General features: G+C 40.4%; 3 protein-coding genes across 7 annotated transcripts; 1 reads left to right on the forward strand and 2 right to left on the reverse strand.

Moving 5' to 3' along the window:
* Window positions 1-1,068: 1,068 nt before the first annotated feature.
* poc5 (POC5 centriolar protein homolog (Chlamydomonas)) lies at window positions 1,069-10,362 on the forward strand. Of its 3 annotated transcripts, none has more exons than XM_065965615.1 (13): window positions 1,072-1,517; window positions 2,752-2,835; window positions 3,230-3,383; window positions 4,068-4,175; window positions 4,276-4,475; window positions 5,566-5,742; window positions 5,997-6,101; window positions 6,742-6,921; window positions 7,239-7,422; window positions 8,652-8,785; window positions 9,165-9,266; window positions 9,453-9,623; window positions 9,742-10,362. In XM_065965615.1, the coding sequence occupies exons 1-13, from the start codon at window positions 1,437-1,439 to the stop codon at window positions 9,874-9,876; spliced, it is 1,815 nt and encodes a 604-aa protein (XP_065821687.1). In that variant the 5' UTR covers window positions 1,072-1,436; the 3' UTR covers window positions 9,877-10,362. The 3 variants fall into 3 exon arrangements, with proteins under 3 accessions (XP_065821692.1, XP_065821687.1, XP_020506599.1); XM_020650943.3 differs by lacking the exon at window positions 1,072-1,517 and adding an exon at window positions 1,980-2,112; XM_065965620.1 differs by lacking the exon at window positions 4,068-4,175 and having other exon boundaries at window positions 1,069-1,517.
* ankdd1b (ankyrin repeat and death domain containing 1B) lies at window positions 10,358-15,208 on the reverse strand. The gene is made up of 15 exons (XM_065965628.1): window positions 14,826-15,208; window positions 14,314-14,414; window positions 14,115-14,213; window positions 13,921-14,019; window positions 13,668-13,772; window positions 13,469-13,570; window positions 13,207-13,305; window positions 12,630-12,728; window positions 12,363-12,461; window positions 12,118-12,216; window positions 11,911-12,009; window positions 11,558-11,653; window positions 10,977-11,178; window positions 10,613-10,744; window positions 10,358-10,494 (listed from the first exon to the last, which is right to left on the reverse strand). The coding sequence occupies exons 1-15, from the start codon at window positions 14,992-14,994 to the stop codon at window positions 10,439-10,441; spliced, it is 1,656 nt and encodes a 551-aa protein (XP_065821700.1). The 5' UTR covers window positions 14,995-15,208; the 3' UTR covers window positions 10,358-10,438.
* A 462-nt stretch (window positions 15,209-15,670) lies between these two features.
* On the reverse strand, window positions 15,671-23,833 carry polk (polymerase (DNA directed) kappa). Of its 3 annotated transcripts, XM_020650950.3 has the most exons (15): window positions 23,682-23,833; window positions 23,007-23,150; window positions 22,582-22,701; window positions 22,315-22,467; window positions 21,858-21,989; window positions 21,586-21,736; window positions 21,235-21,417; window positions 20,785-20,909; window positions 20,386-20,552; window positions 20,263-20,295; window positions 20,050-20,146; window positions 19,224-19,395; window positions 18,062-19,093; window positions 16,339-16,381; window positions 15,671-16,188 (listed from the first exon to the last, which is right to left on the reverse strand). In XM_020650950.3, exons 2-15 carry the CDS (start codon window positions 23,133-23,135, stop codon window positions 16,107-16,109), a joined length of 2,619 nt encoding a protein of 872 aa, XP_020506606.2. In that variant the 5' UTR covers window positions 23,136-23,150; window positions 23,682-23,833; the 3' UTR covers window positions 15,671-16,106. The 3 variants fall into 3 exon arrangements, with proteins under 3 accessions (XP_020506606.2, XP_065821710.1, XP_065821713.1); XM_065965638.1 differs by lacking the exon at window positions 23,007-23,150 and having other exon boundaries at window positions 23,682-23,799; XM_065965641.1 differs by lacking the exons at window positions 22,582-22,701; window positions 23,007-23,150; window positions 23,682-23,833 and having other exon boundaries at window positions 22,310-22,451.
* Between the last annotated feature and the right edge of the window lie 11 nt (window positions 23,834-23,844).

Genomic DNA, 23,844 nt, shown 5'->3' on the forward strand with positions numbered 1-23,844 from the left:
GCGCAGAACATTATTTCCTAATTTCTGCTCTGTCTACCATTGCAAGGTCCTGAATAGTCTAACGTACCTGAGCTGAAATACCGGGGGGAAGAAAGTCAAATGGATTGTGATTATTGTCCTGGAACAGATTGAACAGGCTATGAGAGAAGAATGTGACCTGAATCCGATTTCAACACACAGACCCTGGTGCATTTCATTTTGAGAGGAAAATGAAATTTACAAACGGGATCTAAAGAAGGGTCGAGGCAGTAATGCTTGCTTTAATCCAACCACTATCAACAGTATAGATGACCTTTGTCTGCAACAAGAGGAAAATATTAAACACAGCAAGTACAGAATTAGCTTCTGTCTCTATTTCCTGGGTTTCTTAAACCAATTTATTGATGTAAATGTATTAGTTGTGATTTGTATTCACAAAGAAAAATGTGATTATTTTATATATTTGAAGGACAGAAATTTAATCTGCTGTAACACTGATCAAAAAAAACATCACACATTAATAAAAAAAAGACACTGGGTACATAAAAAGAATATACTTAACATTTTGGAGCTTTACACACACATATAGAAACTGTGCCTCTAATCCGCCCTTGTTATAATAGTTTATCAAAAGGAGAGTTGCAGTCTTATATTAATAGCATGTATACGAGAAACTCACAAGCCAAGCTGGTGTGACAAAAAAAAAAGAGAAATTGTGATGAACACATCACCAAAACCTTTCAAACCATCTGAATCATCTGCTCTGAAATGGAAGAAGTAATCTGAGGGCGCTATGGCTTCCTGTCATTCAACAGGAAACCTCCGTTCCCCACAGAGCAGCGAGGATTATCTTCTGTGCCTCATGGTTGTGTTTCAAACTCATATGCCTGCATCAACTGTCAAGATATGTAAGTACAGTGTGTGTGTGTGTGTGTGTGTGTGTGTGTGTGTGTGTGTGTGTGTGTGTGTGTGTGTGGGGTGGGGGGGTGGGGGGGGTAGCCTTGCTGGTATAAGTGAAATATGTATTTCATTTGCAACCAATTAGACTGATTGTCTGCTTGAATTTGAGTCAGATGTTAATACTTTGTCACCACATGGACAATTATAAAAATGGTTGTTGTTTTTTTCTATCCAATGGGAAATTCTGCACTGACAGCAATGTTACAACCCTGTCTTACCCCTTTTCTAAGTCAGCTTAGAACAATGCTGACCGGACACCCTCGGACAGTGAAGTACTCTCCGCACTCAGCCAGGTGGCGAGGAGGCTCCAGTCCAACAGTACTGCCTGCAGCTCTGCCATTGCTGAGCGGGACCATATGTCTCCTCTCTCCAGAGCCTGTCCCATCCCAGGGCTGCCAAGCCCTTAGGCCTCTCCCACATATGTGTCTTAATACCGTTAAGCACTGCAGGTCTTCAGGGGGTTCAGCAATTGTTGTACTTCAGTTTGTTTTTGCCTAATGAACAAAAGAGAAATGGCCACAGGGAGGTTCACAGGATGGTGGTATTCCCCAAAGACTTACACCTTCTTTAGGAAACAGGTAGGTTTTCTTTCCTTGTGACAGTTTTAATCAGCTTATCTCTTTACTGCATTGTAGGCTACTAGTGACACCGCAGGCTCTTTGGATTGCAGCTAGCAACATCATACACGTGAAAATACATGCAAACATTTTTTTTTAATGTTGGAGCATTTATTTTAAGTTGTTGATCGCTAAAGCTGAGAGATGATCTCTGCCTGTGGTCCTCTAAATGTGATATGTATAGTAGGCTACTTAACAATGATACTCACACCGTGCTGCTACTGGCTGCCATACTAAAGAAAAAAAAAGTAAAATAAATAAACATGCTTAGATTAATATATGAGGAAAAACAACAGGAGCTTAGCTTTGTATTTGTAATGTGGTGGGTAGACTCCACTGTTGTGAGCTTATTGGTGAGCCTCGCGTTGTTCCGCTTACCGTTACCATGGAAACTTGGTACCCAATCAGAGACGCTTTTGAACGGCGCTGTGGAAACGGCAGCAAATCACAGAGTGTTTTGTTCAATGGTTTGAAACTGGCTAGCAGCATTTTCCAACCGACGGAATAACTTCGTGGATACGTGTCGAAACTTTCCGACAAACATCAAATGAAACAGGTAGAAATCTCAATGCATCCTTTACCTGTACTGTTTTAGTGGTTACTTATCGTTGTAATTTAGTGATTTATACTGTAAAACATCACCCATAGCTTTCAAGAGTTGCGTTTTGTTCAGCTGAGCATTCAAAAGTAAGCATGTATCTGTTAGACATCACCTAGCTTTGTAGTTTTGAAAGGTTTTGCATCGTATTTTCATCTAATAATACAGCTATTTATTTGAATCGCTACTAAAAGGAACAGAAGTCAAACACGATTTAGCTCGCTTAGCTACAGGATTTATGAGAACATGTGTTTTGTGTAGTCTGGGGCTTTGTGCATTACTTATTATGTGCACTTTAAAAACAGCTTCGATATAATGTTACATATTTAAAGGTGTACAAATTGTGCTGCTGTATTTGTTAGTAAAGCAAAAGTAAAAAAAAGACAGACTATAATTTGTCCCCATAGTTATTGAGCCACGATTGCTCTTTGTTAGTGATTAAAAAATAATGCTATGAGAATATAAACCATGAACTACAACACATGACTTACATGTGAGGGTCAGGACCATAGACTGTAACCTAAACTGCCATAAATTGGTGCTGCAGATAGTCTTTCAATGAAGTAACACAATTTTAACAATTATGCCTTAATCCAGATGTCGTCAGACGAAGAGGAACCAACCAGTCCTGTTCTTCCCAGGGACTCTGATCCAGGCAGCTCTGTTTCCTCTGAGCTTCAGGTGATTCAAGGAAAACACAGTTACAATGAATGTGTCTTTATGCACTTGCCACATCTTTCAACCTTACAAGCCACGTACCCCTTAAAATGTGTAACACATCTTCAGTTTGAGCCCAAAAATGCAATCAAGAAACTCTGAAAGCATCACTCGAATTTGTGAGCAAAACGTGTGTGTGTGTGTAACTACTTTTAGTTAGTTAAGTCGATTGTATGTAAAGCTTTACAAATGGCTCTGAAAAATAAGTAGTTTAAAGCTGTGTAAAACGTTGTTGCCCTTGCTTCCCTGTATTTCTAAATTGAAGATGATGACCCAAATGTAATCACAAACAACAAAAGCAAAAACCTTAAAACACTTGAGACCTCCGATCATTTTTAAAACTTGTATTGGTCAACAGGATGAGTATGAGGAGCTTCTCCGCTACGCTGTGGTCACCCCTAAGCTTGAGACACTTACAGCTGCTCACATTCAGCGGCTGAGCACCTCACATCTCACTGGAGAGGGTTGGACTTCCCAGAGAAAAGATGACACAAAATCACAGCGCCCAGCAGGTATCTGAAGTTCCTGTGTGCAGGACACACTCATACACACACTCATTTAACTAAGCCTTTCTGACAGAAACATATCTGGAGGCCTTCCAGACACTGCCCTCATCAAATGATCAGCTGTCAAAAAAAGGATTTGCCATCACAGCATGGAAAAATGTAGTGTTTTATCGACCAGATCTTTTCATCTTGTGGTCAAGTCATGATGAAAATATATATGATAGCAGTATGTCAGTACGATCCATCTCTATCCCTGTGATACCTCCATCTTAAACTGTCCATCAGCCCCCCCCCCCCCCCCCCCCCAGCACCAGCACCAGCTCTCATCTGAGGTTTAGTGCTTTAACTGTCATGGAGTACTGCACAGGGATGTAGAGAGCAGACAGACAATTGGTAATGATCTCCTGGCACTCTGCCCGTACTGCTCTTTAGAGTGCAGGCTTTTTCTTCCCCCTGCAGAATTTAATTAAGATATTGACACAAATGCATTCCTGGACGAGGAGTCGTGCTTCTCTTATTCAGCATTCTTGCCATCACCTTTTCTGTTCTTGGCTGTCTTTGGTTTTCTGACTTTAACCTTTGCTTGTTTACCATTTTGATTTTTTTCACCTGTTCTGGGTAAAAAAAAAAAAATATTCTTGTAACATTCCCTCTGTTATTTTGTTCCTCGTCTCTTCTATCCTCTCTGAGAAACTGCCACTGGAACTAAGGGTGGGAGGGCGTCTAGCAAGACTGTGAGATTATCACCTGCCTCCCCCTTGATTGTTGAGCCCCCCTCACACTCAAGAGCTTCTCAGGGTAAACTAACTAAATGCAAAGAAACAAAATGGTTAGGTCTATATTAAATGTATATTAAATACTGTATTGTTTTCTTTTTGTGTTTATTTTTTTTTACTAGCTGAGGACATGGAGGGTCGGCCATCTAGCAGGGCATCAGCGCTCTCAAACGCTCCGTCAGACAGGCTGCAGACTCCAACTGAGAGGTCTAGGTCAAACAGCCCAGACCCGCTCGAGGAATCTGTGATGGAGCTTTTTATCTCAGAGGAGAACATAAGCAAGATGGAGAACATTCTGGCAATGTGGAGCAACAACCTGAAGGTTAGTACGCCTCCTCATCTCACTACTTAACAATGTATTTTGAATCTTTTTTATTTTTTATTTATAGCTTCACTTTGTTTTTAACTGGAGAGCTCACCAAAGTTAATGTATTATGGCCATATGAAGGGATCTGCCATAGCTTAGTTTTGAACTAAGAACAGTTACAGTTACATTTTAGTATTGTTTTTTGAGTAGTTTTCAGTAAATAGGTTGACATGTTGATAAATTGAAATCATAAATTGCCCGTGTTGTTTAATCACAATCGAAAGTTTTGTGGTCGGTAAGAATTCTAACAGAGCATTAAACATTCAAGAACAATCTAGCAGGGAACATTTAACTGCTCTGGTGTACACATTTTCAGGTTAGTGTAGTTTGCTTACAAAATAAAAAAAAAAACGTGACTGAAATCTGGAGAGCAAGTTTATATTGACATTTTTTTCACCACTGCGAGAAGGCAGGTAGAATGAGATTTAACCCTAGAAATACTGTGGACAGTGTTCATAGGGGATAGTAAGAAGTCAGAGATTGTATGTAAACAGTTTGAATCTTAGAGAGGTTCATTGAATTTGATGGCAGCTTCACTCTTCAGGGTTACAGGTGGCCTTTTTTCATGTGTCTGAACTTGGAGAGTGAGAGTGCCTGGTCATGGATGTCTTCTCTGCCCTTTTCTTCTAATGTTGTACTTCTGACTCACGAAGGCCAGATTAAAACCAATCAACTGCTCAGTGCCGATTAAAGAGACTCCTTTGAAAGGCAGTGAGGGACTATGGACTAGAGTAAAGGATATTGTTTTGTTTCCAGTAAATCAAGGCATACACATTCGTGGCTACTTGTTAAGTTTATTAATTAAACCATTTACCCGAACAGCCAAATTAAAGTATACTACTGCATTGTGGTTGTTACCGAGTCTGAGTGTGGTAGCCTATCCCAGACTGAGCCGCCCCCTAATGTAATGGTAGGGGAAACACTGCATATACATGATGCCATGTATCCACCAAGTTTGTCTACTAATAAAGTCCTCCAGTGCACTTTTTTATTTATTTTTAACACCTGCCGTATTTAGTACACCCATCCTCTGTTCCCTCATTAGTTAGATGTACTGACTGAGCTCAGGAAGTGGAAGCTGGCATTCAAGGAGCAACACAAGCTGGAGATGAGGAAAGAGAGGGAGAAGTATGCTGCCCAGACAGCTGGCCTCAAGTCCGAGCTAGACAGCCTAAAGGGACTGCTACAAACCTACGAGACCTCCAACCAGAGAAAAGATGAGGTGACTACACATGTATTTATTTGCTCTCTCTCGTACATAGTATACTGGTTTTTCAGACGTGAAGTAAATAACAGTCTGGTAAATATTACAGTAGGACAGGCTGGGCTTAATCAATGTCTGAACTATCAAGCTCATATTTCTATCTTTTCTCACTTTCCTTCTCTTATGCTAAGTGCCTATATCAATAGTAAGGAAATAATAAGGTGACCTTTTCTACTTTTGAAAAGCTTATTGTGTGATGTTTCCTCCCTCAGGTGATTGTAAACCTGAGCCAGGTGTTGGACAGACAAAAAGAAAGGCTTGAAAAGATGAGGGCTTTCACCCACTGGAGACTTCAGCATGCTGAGGCTAAAGAAGAGGTAAACCTATGACATTGTTATATTTCCCACAGCTTGAAAACCTATTTGTAGTGGAATTCACAGAGGGGACGTGTGGGTGTCTTCACAGGCTTTTGTGTAGATAGGGTGAGGCTGGTTTGATTTCAAGCTTTGAACTAAACCATCTTGCATAACACACCCTTCTCTCTCTTCTATTTCTTTTAAACAAATAAAATCCTCACAGATTCTTACTAGTTCAGTCAGCAGAGAGCATGATTCTATAAACTGTGTGTGATTTGAAATTGTTTGATTACTGTAGGTTCAGTTTAATGGTTTATGTAGATCATCCGTCTCTGCATGAGTCACTGAACCATACATCACTATGTCACTGAACGTGCCACATATACACAACTATATCCTCTCTCAAAATGTACATTTGAAACCTTGTCAGTGCACGAATGACGAATCTGTTAATTTGCATACCATACTACGTATCAAACTGAATAGTAGGACAAATAAATAAAAAAACATTTCCTTAAAATTGAATAATTAGTGGATGGCACTCATTTCTGTCCAAACCCTGATACAGAAATGAGGAAATGTTCTTCCCCTGCACAATCATGAATTATGGGTAGAAGTATTTCCTCGTCAATATTTTCATGCTCTTGTGGCTCCCCGTCAGGCTCATGCTGCTCAAGCTGCACAGCAGCACTACAACATGCAGCTGAAGAAGAAGGTGTGGTTAGGCTGGCACTCTCTGCTCCAGAAACATTGGAAGGTCAATCTGGAGCGGGCCTGCCGTGCGAGGGCTGAAGAGGTCTGCACCCGCCTGTCTGCAGAGTACGAGGCCAAGCTGGCAGAGGTAAATAAGCGATAGAGGACCTGCCATTGAATGGCTGTGAGGATTCTTTGTTGCTGAGTTGTTTTACTACTTTTGCCTGATGAAGGTCGAGCAACGAAATGTCGCCAATAAATGTTTGCAAACTAGACATTGTGCGGTAGTTTACCTTTAACTCTTTTTTATTGACACATAGAGTGGGACAACCTGTTATTGATAATGCTACAAATGTTGTGTACCAACAGTGCAACACAAATGCCTTAACTGAAAAACAATACAATGAGCATCAATGGTGTTGTCATCATGATATAAACTGATGATTGACTGACTGTCTTCCACAGCACTGTGATGCTATAGAGAAAGCCCAGGCAGAGATTCAGAGACTACGACTTGAGAGGGAGCGCTACGAGGAATCTATGAAGAAAGCCTTCATGAGGGGCGTCTGTGCTCTCAACATTGAGGCTCTGGGAATGTTCCACAGTACAGAGGGACGGCCAGAGCCCCCTCCAGTTCATCATCAGCATGGTTCGTAACAAAATAACCACCACCCCCTTTATGATATCCTTCTTTTAATCAAACACTTTAAACCTTGCACGATTGATTTTTCTTCTTCTCAAGCTCCACAGCTACATAAATAGAACCCTGCTATAACAAACCATAAAGGCATTGTCAGCCTTGACTATGTGCTGCATTGATTAAATGCAGCCTTCAGAACCGAAACACAATTTGTCCATAGAGTGCCAGAGTGTGTTATTGACAAGGGTGGAGATTTATGAACAAGTGGAGTAGGCGGGGTCTTTGTTCTTCTCTCGGAGTCATTCACTGACTCATCAATGAATGGATGAGTTTGTGGATTTGCTGACTGAGGACTACATTACAGAGGTGATCACCTCCACGTGTCACTGTGAAAGTGCAATATCCCTTTACAACATCTATTCAATCATGTTCTCAATGTGTATGTTAATGCTGAAAGATTAGGTCAGGGGCTTACAACAATACAGGATATTTGAGTAGACGAAAGCATCAAACACCAGATGATCCCACCGTAGTAAACATAATGTGGATCAGGTCAACAGTTCCTGAGTTAATACTTCACACTAGATGTACACCTTGCCATCAGTATGTTGAAAAAAAAGCTAAGATTATTCTAGGGTTCTATTGAGCTGTAACAATCTGTTGAGCACATGTCTGCTGAAGCTGAGATATAACGGATTTATTCGCTTGTACAACAGATCTGTGACATGGTCCTCTGCTCATCCATCTGCTTATGAGTTTAATGAGTATTGCAACCTCATTTGAATTTCCTATTAATGTCAAACTCAGCTGTTACTTGAATACTCTTTTGTTGTATTTCTCCTTGTGATGTATCTCAGAGATGATGCAGGTTTGCTAAGCTGTCTAACACTAAATTCATTGGTATGAAATAATATGTATCTGTTTTTAACATAAAGCACATACCGTAAAGTAGTTCTGCACTATTTATGGTCATCCACCTTTTTAATTTGCACTTTATAGAACTGTGTAGATGGCACTGGCTGCTCTTCTACATATACAGTTTCAAATTTGTACTGTTAGAATTTGTTCAAACAAGTAGGGTGTTTTTTTATATACATGTTTAGAACATAGATTCAGAAATTATTTCAGATAAAGGAAACTGCCAGTCGTTCAATTTTCCTCCTTGCATTGAGGAACATTTTAAACTCAAACGAACGGCTTAAGAATGCTGTATCTTTTTTTTTTTTTTCTATCTTTAGATATTCTAACTCCCCATGATGAGCCAAGCTCTTCGTCGGTGGCTCAACTTCAACCGCGTCCCGTCTCGTCCACACGGTTCAGCCCAGTCCCCTTTGACCATCCAGACCCCTCCCACAGTGAAGTGCCGGATATGGTGAGAACTGATGGATTCTTTCAAAAACATACATTATTTTACAAGCCATAGTTCAACTTAAAGTATGTGCTTTTTTTGTTATTTGCTTATCTTTCATATCACCACAAATATATTTTTGTTTTCGTAAACGCTGCTGTGTAGGATTGCTACTAGTTTCGTTGTGTCCTTGTATACAATGATCATAAAGATTCTATCTATCTATCTTATCTTTCTGTATCTGTTGTTACATTATATCTCAACACTTCACTGTTTCGATGAAGATTCCACAGAAACATAAGCAGTGTTGAATTTCTCAATCTTTTCTCTGTTTTTATTTGCAGCACTTTGAATCTCTAATCCTCGCTCTTGTTCTTGCTTCCCATGATTCCCTTTTCCTCAGGTTGGCTCTGGTGCTTCCATGTCCAGAGAAGAAGTACTCCTTCCCACTACTGTGGTGCACGGCTCATTACCACTAGGAGGCGCTGCAGGTTCCCATAAACATGTAAGAATTACATAAATTGATCTATTGACTCTGACGCTCGAGGCGTTTGGATTGACAATGTCTGTCTCACACTAGCTCTGTTGAACTTTGATAGTAACTCTTTAAATAGTGGCTTCAAAGTCTTTATTACTGCAGTAATCAAATTTCTCATGATGCAAGATGTTGTTTTTTTGTTTTGTCTTTCAGGTCAGTGGTCGTGTTGTCACAGCCAGTCAACAAAAACCGTCCAAGACGGTAACCGCTCGCATTACTGCACGTGCTGACGTTGCTAAGACCGCACGTAGCAACCTCCAGGTGATGGGTGTGGCTCCGCCCATGAGCTCTGTGATTGTTGAACGCCATCACCCTGTTACACAGGTACTGGAAAAGTGTGCATTACTGCGCTCACTCAGAAATGTTACTATTTAAATGTTGACATTCATGTACCCTGAGTTATCTAAGCTGAAAAATAAAAGGTCCCTTCTCATTCCTACAGCTCACAGTCGGTCAGGCTACTGCTGCAAAGTTTCCTCGCTCATCCAAACCCGGCCACAGCTCCTCCAGAGACAGAAGCTCCTCGAAAACACACACCAGCACATGCCATGTTCACTCCATCAAAGTAGTTGACTGAGTACGCAGACAATTCTTTAAAAATGTTGCTCTCCTAGTCTAGATATAAAATCAAATGCATCCTGGGAAAAATCTTAGAAGTAGTTATTTTGGGATTAGTTTAAGTCAATTTCTGGACATGCTGAACTCAATTTGCCCTTGCTCTCTACATTTAAAGTGATCATTTGCCATTGTTCAGCTTCCTTTCACAAATGAAACATTTCTCGAGCAATAGGATATTTCTCAGGGAAAGATAACATAAACATAGAGGTGCACGTTTATGCTTTCAGTATTACCAGCTGCACTAGTAAATGTTATTAAATGGAATTGTTTTAAATTATGCACAGCTGTGAAATGTTCTGTAATGTGTAAAATCACATTCAATATGTATTTTTTTTAACTGACACCGAACGTCCAACAGAACAGATCATCTTTGAACTTATCCAAAGCCATATGTAAATGATCTGATGCACATCTTTATTTTAAAAATAAATTATTTTACCATTGACTTTGTGTGTAGATGAGTGCTTGATGAAAATGATGTTAATATGGAGTTAGAGTTTGTCAGTCCAAACGGCTCAGCCTCATGAAATGGTGCAGCTCTTACTGCTGGTACTCTCTGCCTCCATCTGAATCTTATCTGTGAAACAAATGAACACTTAGTAATAAAAGTTTAGCACAAGCCCCCAGGCAGCACAACAAAATGTTTAACATTTCTCCATTTGTACTTTGTTAAGAAATATGTTAACTGAATGTACCTGCTGCTCTCCTGTTTCCTGTGAGGATGAGCCCCTGGTAGAGTTCTTTAGCAGGGTTCTTGTGAACTAACTCCTCCTTGTGGAGCCAGATCAGCAGCATCCTGTTCCCGTGCTCCTGATAACTGTGCTGACCTGAGGGCAAACACAAAAACAGCAGTTAAGAAAACAATTTAATGAGTCATAATCATCACAAGATCTCTGGTATGCAAACAAATACATAACAGAAAATCAAAGACTAAAAGATATTCCTTATATTGAAAAATGTCTTTATAAGTATAGTAATTCAAATCTAACAATTTAGCTACAAGAGGGAGTTTCTAATTGCACAGTCAGAAGCCTGTCCAGTTAGTGTAAGATGAGGCACCTGTCCACTGCTCCGCGATGGAGGACATTTGCTCCTTAGTGAAGCCCCAGTGGTTTGCTAGTGTTTTCCAGTCCCCTGGTTTCAGGAGCTCGTATGCCAGACGCCAGGCCATCGTACGGAGCCGCTTGGTCTCACAGCGGTGGTCGAGTTTAAACGTTAGTGGATGCTCGCTGTGAACATCCTCATTAAGCTCAGGGTTGGCCTGAAAGGGCAATTAAATCACGTCAGTAGATTGATAAAGGCCACAAGCCTCACAGAGCGCAAGGGGGCACAGGAGGAGATTATTGGAAAGACACTCGTGCATGATTAGCAATATGAAAGCATTCAAAAACATTTTCAGAATCAAAAAGGGATAGGGATGTAGGCTGAACTTTAATTGAGTTTACGGTAAATTAGCTTACAAATGTTTCTGGGATGTGAGTCATTTTTCCCTCTCCATGTTTTAATTGTATTAATGGATTTGTCTGATCTGGATTATGGCGTTGGAATGAATGATTATAACTTTGGATGTTGAGGCATCAAGAATGATTATTGCAAATATGAAGGCAGCCAAAGTAGCAAATATCATTTCACGTTCTCACCTTCCTCCAGGCGTAGTATCTTTCTGCTTTAATGATCATGTCCACAATAATCACCTCGTCTGCTCTGGCTGCTACACCCAGAGCTGTCTTACCCTGCTGCTCCACGTCCAACATGCATGTAGAGAATGTGAAAGAAAATCAACTTTGATTAGAACAGAAGCTTTCAAATTTACTCCTCACAATTTCAATGCTTCACCCGCTGGGGTGTTTTAAAATACTGATTTATGCAAATATTCTGTTTTGCACTGAAATAAAAAAAAAAAATGTGAATAAAGAGTGAGAGAAAATTACCAATTAAACTTAAAGGTAGATAAACTGTCAGCTGTAGAAAATTATTTATTTAGAAGTCTAACCTTATCCTTGAGTGTCAGATCCAGCCCGGCTTTAAGAAGCATTTCCACCACTTCTATTCTGGCCAGCTCTGCAGCAAGATGCAATGCAGTCTGTGACCGCTAACAGTTCATGGCATTTCAAAAGACAACACAATACAGAAGAGATTTTATTAGGTTATCGTAAATGATCTCTTGTATGTCTCACATGCCTTTTTAGGGAGGTCATACCTTATCTGTGATATTAATGTCACAGCCTGCCTCCAGCAGAGAATGGATGATGGGGATGTGACCGTGCTTTACCGCCAGGTGGAGAGGAGCCTCTTCATTCTAAAATACATTGAAATACATCGAGCCCCAACAAATGGTTGTTAGTGTAAAAGAGAATATGTAAAATCATGATGGACATGAGGACAGCACAGCTCATGTGTGAATAAAAAGAGTGTACCACTGCCGCCTGACTTCTGTTTTCTTACCTGATTTTTATAGTCGGTGTGGGCTTTGTTGTCTAAGAGAATTTGGACAAGAGAGGCGTCCCCTCTCTCTGAAACTGGATGGAGAGCACTGGATTTGGCCTAGAAGACAAAGACATTTAGCTGAGGCTCTTTTTTTCCCACATCAATTTTAAGCTGCGTGACGTATTTACCACACTGAAATGTTTTCCAGAAATGTATAGCCTAGTTAACAACAGGACAACTGGTCACTGGTTTCTCTGTTAAATACGGTAATGCAATGTAGTTTACCGTTGTGAGGATGTTGGGGTCACAGCCAGCGTCCTGCAGGATATGGACACATCCTTCATGACTGCTGTCTGCAGCCTGGTACAGAGCAGTCTCACCATCCTGCAAAAAAAATATCTATCAAAAAAAGGCAGCATGGGTTCTAGATATCAGTTAAAGAAGCAAAAAATAATAATAATAATAACTCAGATTAACCAACTTTCTTACACAGATGGAACTTGGACAGTCCGTTGTATCTTAATTGATCCCAAATATTTTTTATTTTATTGACTTTTTAAGATCTTTGATTAAACCAATAATCACAAAAATAGAGATGATAAACATCACTATGCTCTATTACCAGCATGATACATCACTGACCAGCAGCATCATTCAAAATATGATCAAGCACCATCTAGCAGTCAAAGCTGAAGTTCAGCCCATGTTACTGTTTGGCTTGTGAGATAATGGTTTACAGCACATGTTCAATACATCTTAATCAATCCAAACTAGAGCCACCAGCCAGCAGTGGATTAGCCATTGAGCACACACTGTCACAAACCAGACCACGATAGAGAGCATGTTTTCAGTGATTGTGTACCATATTGACTTCATCCCGAGTATCAAAGCTCTGCAGCAGCAGTTGGATGGCGTCCAAGTGGCCGTTCCTGGCAGCTAAGTGCAGGGGCGTGTCCCCTCTCTGGCAGCAGGGAAGGAGGGAAACAACTCGCATCAAAGAATGTGACTTTGAGGCGTCCTGCAGGTGTGACTCAAGCGTGCAATCAGACCCCAGGAGCATAAACAGCTGCATAATGTGAATAAATGCGCTCGAATCAAAAACAAATTAGTGAGTCTAAACACACCTTGTTGGGCTTCATGGTGCCCATCATGTATGGATCCATAAGCAACTCCAACATTTCAACACAGCCATGCTCTGCTGCCAACGCGAAGGCCTGGTTTCCTGACTGATTTGAAGAATTGAAACACATAATCGCATTTGCTTTTTATCATTTGATCAGAATTAAGTGGATTTATGAAAGATTTGTGTCAAGTAGATTATACCTGGTCATCTTTGTCTAGTTCTTTCATCTGCAGGTCATTAATGATATACTCTGCAATGTCTGTGTGGTTGTTTATAGCAGCACAGTGTATGATGTTCATCCCTTCCTGAGGTAGAAAAAGCAAAAACAGAATGAAGAGATCAACTCGTGCATCAGGAGAAGACATTTGATAATGTTCGTTTCTTGATTTACTCAGTCTTATACAGAGCAACAGTAAAAAAGATAGGACGACCCCCCCCCCCCCGCTCTCTTACCTCATTCTCAACCTTCTGGTCGGCCCCAGCTTGCACTAATAATTTCAGGATCTCCAGACTGCCAAACCAGGCAGCCAAATGAATGGTTGCCACACCGTACTGTCACAGCACAAAATGAAAAGTTGTGTTTGCTTAAAATTACCAAAACTTATGCAGGTCAAATGATCTGATGCAGACATTCCAAACACTCTCACCTTGTCCCTTTGGTCCACTTTCACCCTACGCTGCAGAAGAAACTTCACAGCTTCCTTGTTCCTGCCAGCAACGGCATAATGAAGGGCCGTCCTGTCATGCTGAGGAAAACAACTCAGTCACAGCACCTATTTGCCTATTGGTCTATTTTTTGACAATTTATACAAAGCACAGATAGAGGGTTCAATTATTTGGACCCACCAAATTCTTTGCGTTTGCATTCAGGCCTTTTCCAAGAGTCTTCATGGTCTCCACGTCATTTCTCTTGGCTGCTTCCATAAACTGCTTCTCTGCCTCTAGCACTGCACAGTACAGAAAACAAGAGCATTAAACGACTTTTTCTCTATTTTTCTTCAGCATACATGACAGCATAGTCTAGGCTTAATACACAACCATATGAGGGTAAATGAAGGTGGTGTCAGAGCAGGAACATAATGTAAACCAACATACTGAGATGAGCATGTTGTAGGTCTCAGTCTTGTGCAAATAGTAATAGGGAAGAAACTATCGTGCACTGAGCATTCAGTCAGTTCACCACCATGAATAACTAATGATTAACTCCATCTTTAACAGTAAAATCCTCAAGGCTCAGCCCTGAACAAGTAAAACTTGTTCCTTAGCTCTTGTCCAGTGTTTTCTTATTTCATGCTGTTTAAAGACAAGTTAATTTTCCACCCTTTTAAATGTTGTTTTATTTCCCCTTCCATACTCACACATCTCTTTGGTGTCAAAGCTGTCGTCTGTGTCTTCCACGTTCTTGTTCTGCATGAGCTCAGAAAACCCCTTAGTTCCCTGTGTCATCCAGCTCCGAGGGTCCAGATCCTCCTTCTTGGGACGATGCTTCTGGATCATCGACCTCAGAGCAGTAGCTCTTCCCTCCATTTGTAAGCGCTTAACACTAACTTTTAAATTAAGACTGGCTGTGGATTCATAAACAGTCCTGTGATCGCTGAACGCAAACTAAAGAAAAAACCTGTGGAAAAGCTCTCACCGTGGCTGAAAATGTTTTCCAGTTTCATGTAGATCCTGCCTCCAGATAATGAACGGCAAGTCTTGAAGTGGAAGTGTACTTCTTGTTTCTTTCTGCCGGAGGGCTGATCCTTGTTTACTTTACCAGCTCACACCCTTGGGTGACTTCTTATAGTGGTAAAGAATGTTTATCTGGTCACATTTCACCTGTATTACATGACTAGTAGTTGACACAGGTTAAGCTTAAACTACATCATGCATTAAGTCAAATTAGGTCATATTAAGCATCTGTGAACATAGGGAAATATTTACTTATGATTAACATAAGGCTGTAACAGACGTTTAACTGGTTTGTGCTTGGAAGTTTGAGTCATCGCAGACTCTTTCCAAAACACTCTAATTCTGTTCACACATGCAGTTTAAACTGGAGACTGTTTTATTGAATTATTTCAAGATTTAGACCAACACTCAAGTCTGAAATTTACTTTCAACCGGGCTAAATGTGAGATTTTCTCCAGTAACTCAACCTTTTATGTTCTGAGGATTTATACTCAGAGAATTGATGGTAATAAACTTTCATCACACAGAGTTGAATTTTTAGCAGAATAGTCTTTTATTTCGATGTACATGATCAAAGGATTCTCTTATCTTCATTATTAAATAAACTCTATCATCATTGAAATCCAAAATAAATACAACTGAAAGTGACAAAAAAAAAAAATCTAATAATTAAATAAGTTTAAAACGTACACTGTAACATTAAGAAATAAATACTCTCGTGATCTATTATGCAAACATTTATCTTAAAAACTTCAGGCTTATCTTCAAATAGTTGGATAGACAGGCAACATGGTCATAACATTCATTTGCCAGAATTGAAAAAAAAAAATAGGATTTGTGTTCATCAGTTTTCAAATCTTGTCATATGGCTTATAAAACAACCAATAAGGTATATTAGTGTAAATACTTTGCGTCCCATTTCACTTCTTCCAGATAAGGATGGACACACACAGCTTTTCCGACTGTCACCTGAAGAACTTGTCAATTGTGTTGAGAGGACCGACGCCTTTAGCCTTTTTCGACGGAGGAGAGGACGGCGTGTCCCGTCTAAAAGTCAGGAAATCAACACACACCGTAACTATTAATTAAAACATCTCCTGTTGACAGGACTTTAAATGTATTCTCCCTTAGCTAAAGTACACAGAACAAGCATGTTACCTTTTTGTGCAGCAATAATCTGTAATCAAGCTGTCTTACCTTTTTGCTTTTTTTCCTTGTGTTGTCAGGAGACGGCCTTTGCCTGTGAAAAGAAACAGACACTCATAACACAGATAAAAAGAACATTTGTATCTCATTCCTGATAGAAAAAAAATGACATCCACCGAGGAGGCACACGATTGTAGCACCTCTTAAGGGATAAAAAAAGAGTGCAATTTCTGAGGCAGGCTTGTTTAAGAGGAAACCAGGGTGCAGTTCATTGTAGGAAATGAATAGGTGAGAAAGTGATTTGGCCATTTCCAAGACCGGGGCAAAGGAAGCCCTGGGGGCTGAAATGAGATGTCTTTTCTCTGTAGGAATCGATAGAAACTTCTCACACAATGTCACGGTCAGTGAGTAACAAAGTCAGAGGTCAACGGCATCCTCCCAAATAGACATTCCTTCTGTTGACTCAAAAGATGTCGCACCACCACATTATATAGAAGGAGCTAACAGGAACATAGCCATCATCTGTGGAGTTAGTTACATCCTCAGAATTTAGATCTATGTTGAATGAATGATTCACCACAAGCCACCAAAACATAAGGAGCTATAATTAACTGAAAATTTTTCTTTCTTTAAGATTTATTTTTGGGCTTTTTGTGCCTTTAATGAAGAGATAGGACGGTGGATAGATATGGAAATCAGGGAGAGAGAGTAGGGAATGACATGCGGAAAAAGAGCCACAGGTGGGATTCGAACCTTAGCCGCCCGCTTGGAAGACTAAAGCCTCCATAAATGGGGCGCGCACACTAACCACTGCGCCACCAGCGCCCCGTAATTAACTTATTTTAATGAAATAAGCGTAATTTAATAATAAAAGTGCACGAAGTGAAGGCATTAAAGAATGTGACAGGAGATACAGGCTCCCAGAATGATATGATTGAAGATTATGATCACCAACATCTGCAGGTCTCTCTCACTTTATGGATCTTTAAGGGAAGTTTAATCTTGCTTAATTTTCTGAGCCCCAACTTCCCTTTTTGTGGTTCACACTCTTACATAATAAATATTAGTTGCACAAGTCAGCACTTTTCAGCAAAAACTCTCTAATAAACTTGACTGACTAGCTGGAGCAGACACAGCTCATAGAATGCTTTTAGTGTCATTGCACATAATAACAACAACATTTGCTCTGCTTCTCTAAAACAAAAGAAATACGATTTATCACATTCATCTACACACACACATGCCCACCCATTATAGCTATAACAAGATATAAAAGGAAGTAGATTTTGTGTTATGTGTTAAGAAAACTTAAGAGCATCCACCTCAGTCCTCAGTGTCATATGACCTTAAGATATCTGTGCACATCAAAAGGATAACATTGCACATTGAAATGTCACCATAAACAATATCTGCACAAGTTTTTTTTTTTTATATTAAATGTTACTGCACCATAAAATATTGCACAGTAAATGCTGAGTATTATCATTGTAGTTAGCAACACTCAGGAAGTGGCTAGAGCAAAAAGAGCTTAAAGGTAGAGAATAATTGACCAAGGATCATCTATAACTGCTGGATGTGTCATTAAGAAACATTCTGACACCTATGAAGAATCAACTTAAATAATGATCATATGTTTTGTGTTCACAAATTGTTTTTGCTGCCCTTCAGTTGCCAGAGAAAGGAGTTAGTCTGGGTTACGAGATGAAACAACAGAGTGCACAGAAGAAGGTTCCTGTTATGTGAGAAAACCTTATTTTATCAGAAACACACTTACCTCTGGCCTTGATATTAGGAACTGAAGGAGGATTCATGGGAGATGAAGTCCGTCCTCTCAGCTCATGTAGAACCTCCTGGTTCAGGCAGAGGTCAACATGGTGGTTAAAGATAATGAGGTCATCACTGTCCTGGGTAAGATGACATACTGGGCAGATGAGGACGGGGCCTTTATCATTACATGACAGAGACTGTTGCGAGGTCACTGTTTTGTTTTCACTATCGATCAACAAAGCTGTTTGATTAGAATCGGTTGTTATGCGGTGTTGTTCACCCCGAGGAGCATCTCTGTTTGACGCCAACACTTCCACAATCACACACTCCCCGCTTGATTTGTCGTCTACTTCACATTCTTTGGGATTCCTCTGAGAGTCCATATCTGAATCAGAGTCAGAAATTGTGCATGGGTTCGGCTTACTAGAGGAATCGTAGAGACACTTGTCAATATGTGTGTTAAAGACATTCAAATCAGTAGTCTCTACCCGCTTGAAACACACAGGACAGGTGAGACTCTCTGACGCTTTGCCACCACAGCCTGAAGTGGATGCATGGGCTTCTACTGGAGAAGCGTGATCATTTTCTGAGGGATCTGAGGCTGTAGAGCTTCTCTCATGTGCCTTTGTTGGTGACTCTTCAAGCTTATGAGCAGGAGGTCCTGTGGAAGTGATATCAGCAGCATTCTCTTCCTGTCCTTCCCCCTGTGTGTTTGCACTCGCTGCCTGGATTTTCAGTCTTTCAGCGTGAGCTCTTTGGAAGAAAGACTTTTTCGGCTCATCACTCGCTTGGCTTTCCTCTAACCCCCTCTGCTTGTTCCACACAGAAATGTCTTCTTGTCTCTGGAAATTCTGCTTTAAGGGAGGACAAGCTGGGAGTGGGGTAAAGAGGGAGTGATCTGAGGGATTCTCTTTCTCGAGCTTTTGATTAATTCCTTGGGTAGAGCCTGAGTCTGCATTGCCTGGCTGAAGGAAGCCAAGGATGCTCTTCTGCAGCGGCTTTTTATCATCTGAACTGACAAAGGCAGAGATCCTCACGCCTAAATGTACAAAAAAAAAAAATCCAGTTATCCAGAGAAATTGTGTGATTTGTTTTCAAATGCAGTGTGTCACAGATCATTTAGATTTATTTCAAGCAAGTGCGTCAGCTATACTGCTACATCTAATTACCCATGAGCCTCAGTCTGAGTGGCTGGGGGCTTTCATTGTCTATTTCCGTTTGCAGCAGGTCCTTAGCGACAGCAAAGATCTCATCCACTGAGGCAACAGCATACGGCACCGTCAGCGCCCTGCTTTTCACCTCAAAGTTCACGTTCTTAAGCTTCAGTGTTACTGTTTTACCCTTCAGGAAATTCAAAAGAAAAATATTAGCTTAAATTCACATCCAAAAAACAGTTATGTTATATTGCTAGCAACCTCTTGATTATATAAAAAAAAAAATTAACTGTGATAACTGCATGTTGGAGCCATAATAAGACCAGAGGTGGAAATGTGTATAATCTGTCACATCACTGATTGATTTGTCAGAATCATTTTTGGAAGAAGCATGCTTTAAAAAGCTTTCATAGTAATGTGATCATATCCCAGGGAGACATTTTACAAGGCTGATAGTGGCCCCTGCTGTTGCCTTAATGGTCCTCCATTTCCTACAGCTATCAAGGCCACATTGGGACCCAGGCAGGGGGGTGATGTTCATGCCAAGCCATCCAGTTCTTTCTCTATCGATTTGAAACGGAATGAGCAGGTTGGAGTATTGCATTAGGTCTGGTTTGGAGGCAGGGCGATTCTTAGGAGGAGAAGAATAATATACTATATTTCTTTTTAACCAAAATAGTCTTTTTCAGTAAATGTAATGCTGTTATCCGTTTCTGCTCAAATATTCCGACTTCTTGTTTTGTAATGTATCATTAATTTAAACCACTCAGGTAGACACATCTGTGTTTAGGACCACTCACTCGCTCATAAAATGTGTACAGAGGTTCGCTTGTGAGTATACCTTGAGATTTTCTTTCTTCATGTCTGCTGCTAAGTCTTCACAGAGCTCCCTGCATAAAGTCAACTGCTTCTCAGCTGTATTCAGTTCTTTAAACGTCCTGTAAAGGTTACATGTCAGAAATAAGAGGAGCAGAGAGAAACGGAGGGAAGTTAGAGAGATAATAAGCGGTAAAATGAGTACAGTGGACAATGTCAGTATCAATTTATGCCTTACCTTTCTGTGCTCATGCTTTTCCTTTCTTCGTGCCTGTATGAAGGAATAAGATAGTGAATATTTCTCTTAGCCTTTTTTATCTAATCAGTTGTGTTGAGTCGGATTAACCAGACAGTGACTAACCTAGGTATGTATGTGGAGCCAAGTCCCAGGGAAACCTGCATGAAATGATGCCAGGCTGTCTCCGAGAACATCAACGACAATAGCCCCATCTGCTGGCTAAGATCAGAACAGCTACTGACGCCGAGAGCACTCAGCATCTTCTCGCTCACCTTCCCTATGCCACAAACCTGGAAAGACACACAAAATCACATTTTCTAAGATAGTTTCTGTCTTTAGATTTTCTCTCAACCATCTTTCCTCTGTCTGCAGCACATCATTTGTCACTTTACACCACACCCGTCTGCCTCGAGTAATACAACAAAAACCCTAATGATAACATTCAAAAATAGTTCTATGCTTTATCACCAGCTATGCCACATGACTGTGTTTATAATTTAGTTTGAACAATGTGTACTGTACTTTGCGAACTGGAAGATTCTGGATGAAGTCCATGACCGCCTCTCTAGTAGGGGGGAGTCTGTATTGGCCGTTGGGCTTGTTCTTGTCACTGCACACCTTGGCAAGCATTGTGTTTGGAGCAATTCCTAAAAGAGTGGATAGTGTAATCAGATAAAGTGTTTATAAATGAACAGCTGGTGAAACAAAATACACAATATTGATGACAACTCAACTAATGTGCAGGAAAGACAGGAACGTCTCATATTTCTCAATTGTTTTTAAATCAATTTCATCATTAAGCAGGGCAGATGAAATAGATCATCACACGGTTAACAACACAGAAGAGTCAAATGCTATGTTTTTTTTTAAGAACAGGCCAACATTTAGCTATGAAACTTAAATGAAAAAAATGTTTGACAGTAGAAGGATGTTTCTTTAGTAATCATCCCTGTGTGGGGGTTTCTCATTCACCTGCACTGGCTGTCAGCATGGTCTTCTGCTCAATGCGAAAGCGCATCTCTCTCACAGCCTCCTCAACAGACTTCCCGAACACAACGGCAGTTGTGTTGACACCTTCAGAGTCTGGCGAGGAGCTGGGGCTGTCCTCAAAGAGGACTGGAGAGAAATCTTTCGGCTCCAGTGTTTCCTTCTTACCTTTACAGGAAAACAAAATATAACATGCACCAGTCAGATGGATTTCAACTGAATTGCACTTAAGGCATGTTGTCCTGTCTACACTGCATGTGGCAAATGTTTTAACTTTAAAAAAGGACGACACCACACTATACAATCATTCAACATTTTGGTGTAATTCAGTCCTGCCTGATGCTGAGTTGTTGGCATGATAGTTATGTGTACGTGAAGACTCTGGCCAGCTCTGCCTCTGTTCCAGGTGGTCTGTAAAATCCAGATAGGCTTCATCCAGGCTCATTGGCTGGAAGTGAGGGTCATAGTCTGCAAAAATCTCCCTGATCTAACAGAGAGATCAAAAAGTCATGAGCACCTGTTAGTGAAAAGCAAGAAGCCACATAGAGGATGCATAGCACATTTGTTTTAAAGTACTCTTTGTTCGCATGTTTTGCCATCAAACTTACCTCACCACTCACAGCTCTGTACTTATCAAAGTTGGTTGGAACAATAACTAAGTTGGGGCAGAGTTTCTTCGCAATGAAGCCAGGCATGGCGGCTCGGACACCATACTTCCTAGCATGGTAGTTAGACGTTGACTGAAGAAGATAGGGGGGAATAAGTAGAAGCATTTTACATTAGGTAGGCAATATGGTTTCCAAAACATAACTGACATTTGACTGCTCCTGTATCATGTTGGTGATTGTTTAAAAATCCATGATGTTTCAAAGAAATTAACGACAATACAAGAATACAATAAAAAATAATGTTGGTTCAGAGATTTACAATAGTAAGCTGTTAGGTCTGGTAATGTGTGGCCACACTCTGGATTTTGCCATGTACAGTATCTGATGCATGTACAGAGGTAGTGCAGGGATTAGTACACTAAGGAAAAAAATATCATGTTCCTATATTTTACCCCACCAGCATGCTCATGGATCCTACAGCCATTGGCTTGTCCTTCAGCTCGGGACAGTCTCTCATCTCCACAGCTGCATAGAAAGCATCCATGTCCACATGTACAATCAAACGGCTCAGATCACGACCCTTCTCCAGCTCTGCAGCCATCCTCTCTACCTTTAAAGACAGATTTACGCCGCTAATAGTTGGAGATGTGTTGTTTCCCCTTTGAAATTTGTTTTTGGGTGACCTCTGGAAGTAACCTCACACATGAGAATCAACATGTCTTACCTGAGCTTGCGCTTTATTCAACTGATGTTCTGTTATCTGGGCCTTTTGTAGCATCATTTTCTCAATGCGCTGGTTCACCTGCTGCTCTCTCTTTAGCTCATTCTCATAAAACCTGGATCCCTGGAGGGCAACGACAGCCACAGTAGACAGTTACAGATTTTCAAGCACAGCCTTACTGTAAAAGCTACATTAGCACATTTATTTAAGAACTGTAACACAGAGGATACAGGACTTTCACACAAGGCTGGACACAGGTGGAACTCACATATCAAATAGTCCTCCACTCACTATAGTCTTGTCCTTTCTCACACATCATATTAAGATTGCTCATGCTGATAAGTGTTTAGAGTGTGTTTGTAAGGAATATGGTTATTTAATGACAGAACTAGGGTAACAAGAGTGTTTGAGATGTTAGTACTATCTACCTTGGATGACTCCATGATAATCTTGTTGATCTTCTCCCTGTCAAGACCTTCCATACCAGCCTTGTTATCATTGAGGGCCATCCTTGAGAGGAAGCCCTCTGTATTAGTGAATTTGACTTCATTCTCCATCCTGGAGAGTGGAACCTTTAGGGTAAAACAAACCTTTGATTTTGTAGGTATATGGACCTATTCATAATCACTTCAGCTGTTCTAAATGTTTTACAGCCGCATGATAGTTATACAATAATAATTTCATTTGTATATAGCACCTTTAAAAACAGATCTTTACAAAGTACTTGGACAGACAAAGCAAAGTCAGGAACTCAGTAATGTAAAAATAATAAACATCTATATTTAGGCCACAGATAGATTAGTCCAGAGAATTCAAACAAAAGGGCAAAAACAAAAAGCAACAGCGGAAGATCAACAAGAATAAATGCAAATGAGGGATTAAAATATAAACTATAGGTCTGAAAGGGCTGATAAGTACTGCAACTGTAGAAGTGTATAGAAGAATAAAAAGCTGTAAAATATTATCAGAATGAGAAGATTAAAGAATGTATAAAAAAAAGATTAAGACGGCATCACATAAATAAGAAAATAAACACAGAAAAGGGTAACTTATTATTCTGTTCTTTTCTAGTTCCGATAATAAACAGCAGTTCAGCAACTTACCTTTTCCCCTGAACAGGAAAGACTCAAATTAATGTAAATCACTCGGTTTACCAAACAGTTTGCCTGTATGTTTGGACATGTTTTGAAAACAGCGACGACGATAGTTTAGGCGGCACTTCCGCGTTCACGCGTCATCACCGGAAAAGGCGTGACGGGCATTGTT

This window comes from Labrus bergylta, chromosome 2 (genome assembly GCF_963930695.1).
Source record: "Labrus bergylta chromosome 2, fLabBer1.1, whole genome shotgun sequence".
Lineage (NCBI taxonomy): Eukaryota > Metazoa > Chordata > Actinopteri > Labriformes > Labridae > Labrus > Labrus bergylta.

Excerpts from the sequence above, each read along its gene's own strand:
- poc5 (XM_065965615.1), top strand. The coding sequence starts at position 1,437 with ATGAACAAAAGAGAAATGGCCACAGGGAGGTTCACAGGATGGTGGTAT. Across the intron at positions 1,518-2,751 it reads ACACCTTCTTTAGGAAACAG|ATGTCGTCAGACGAAGAGGA; the intron begins GTAGGTTTTCTT and ends GCCTTAATCCAG. Across the intron at positions 4,176-4,275 it reads ACACTCAAGAGCTTCTCAGG|CTGAGGACATGGAGGGTCGG; the intron begins GTAAACTAACTA and ends TTTTTTTACTAG.
- ankdd1b (XM_065965628.1), bottom strand. The coding sequence starts at position 14,994 with ATGGAGGGAAGAGCTACTGCTCTGAGGTCGATGATCCAGAAGCATCGT. Across the intron at positions 12,729-13,206 it reads CTCGGGATGAAGTCAATATG|GATGGTGAGACTGCTCTGTA; the intron begins GTACACAATCAC and ends TTTTTTTTGCAG. Across the intron at positions 12,217-12,362 it reads ACACCGACTATAAAAATCAG|AATGAAGAGGCTCCTCTCCA; the intron begins GTAAGAAAACAG and ends AATGTATTTTAG.
- polk (XM_020650950.3), bottom strand. The coding sequence starts at position 23,135 with ATGGAGAATGAAGTCAAATTCACTAATACAGAGGGCTTCCTCTCAAGG. Across the intron at positions 22,702-23,006 it reads TTATCATGGAGTCATCCAAG|GGATCCAGGTTTTATGAGAA; the intron begins GTAGATAGTACT and ends GTTGCCCTCCAG. Across the intron at positions 21,418-21,585 it reads TGCCAACAACTCAGCATCAG|GTAAGAAGGAAACACTGGAG; the intron begins GCAGGACTGAAT and ends TTTCCTGTAAAG.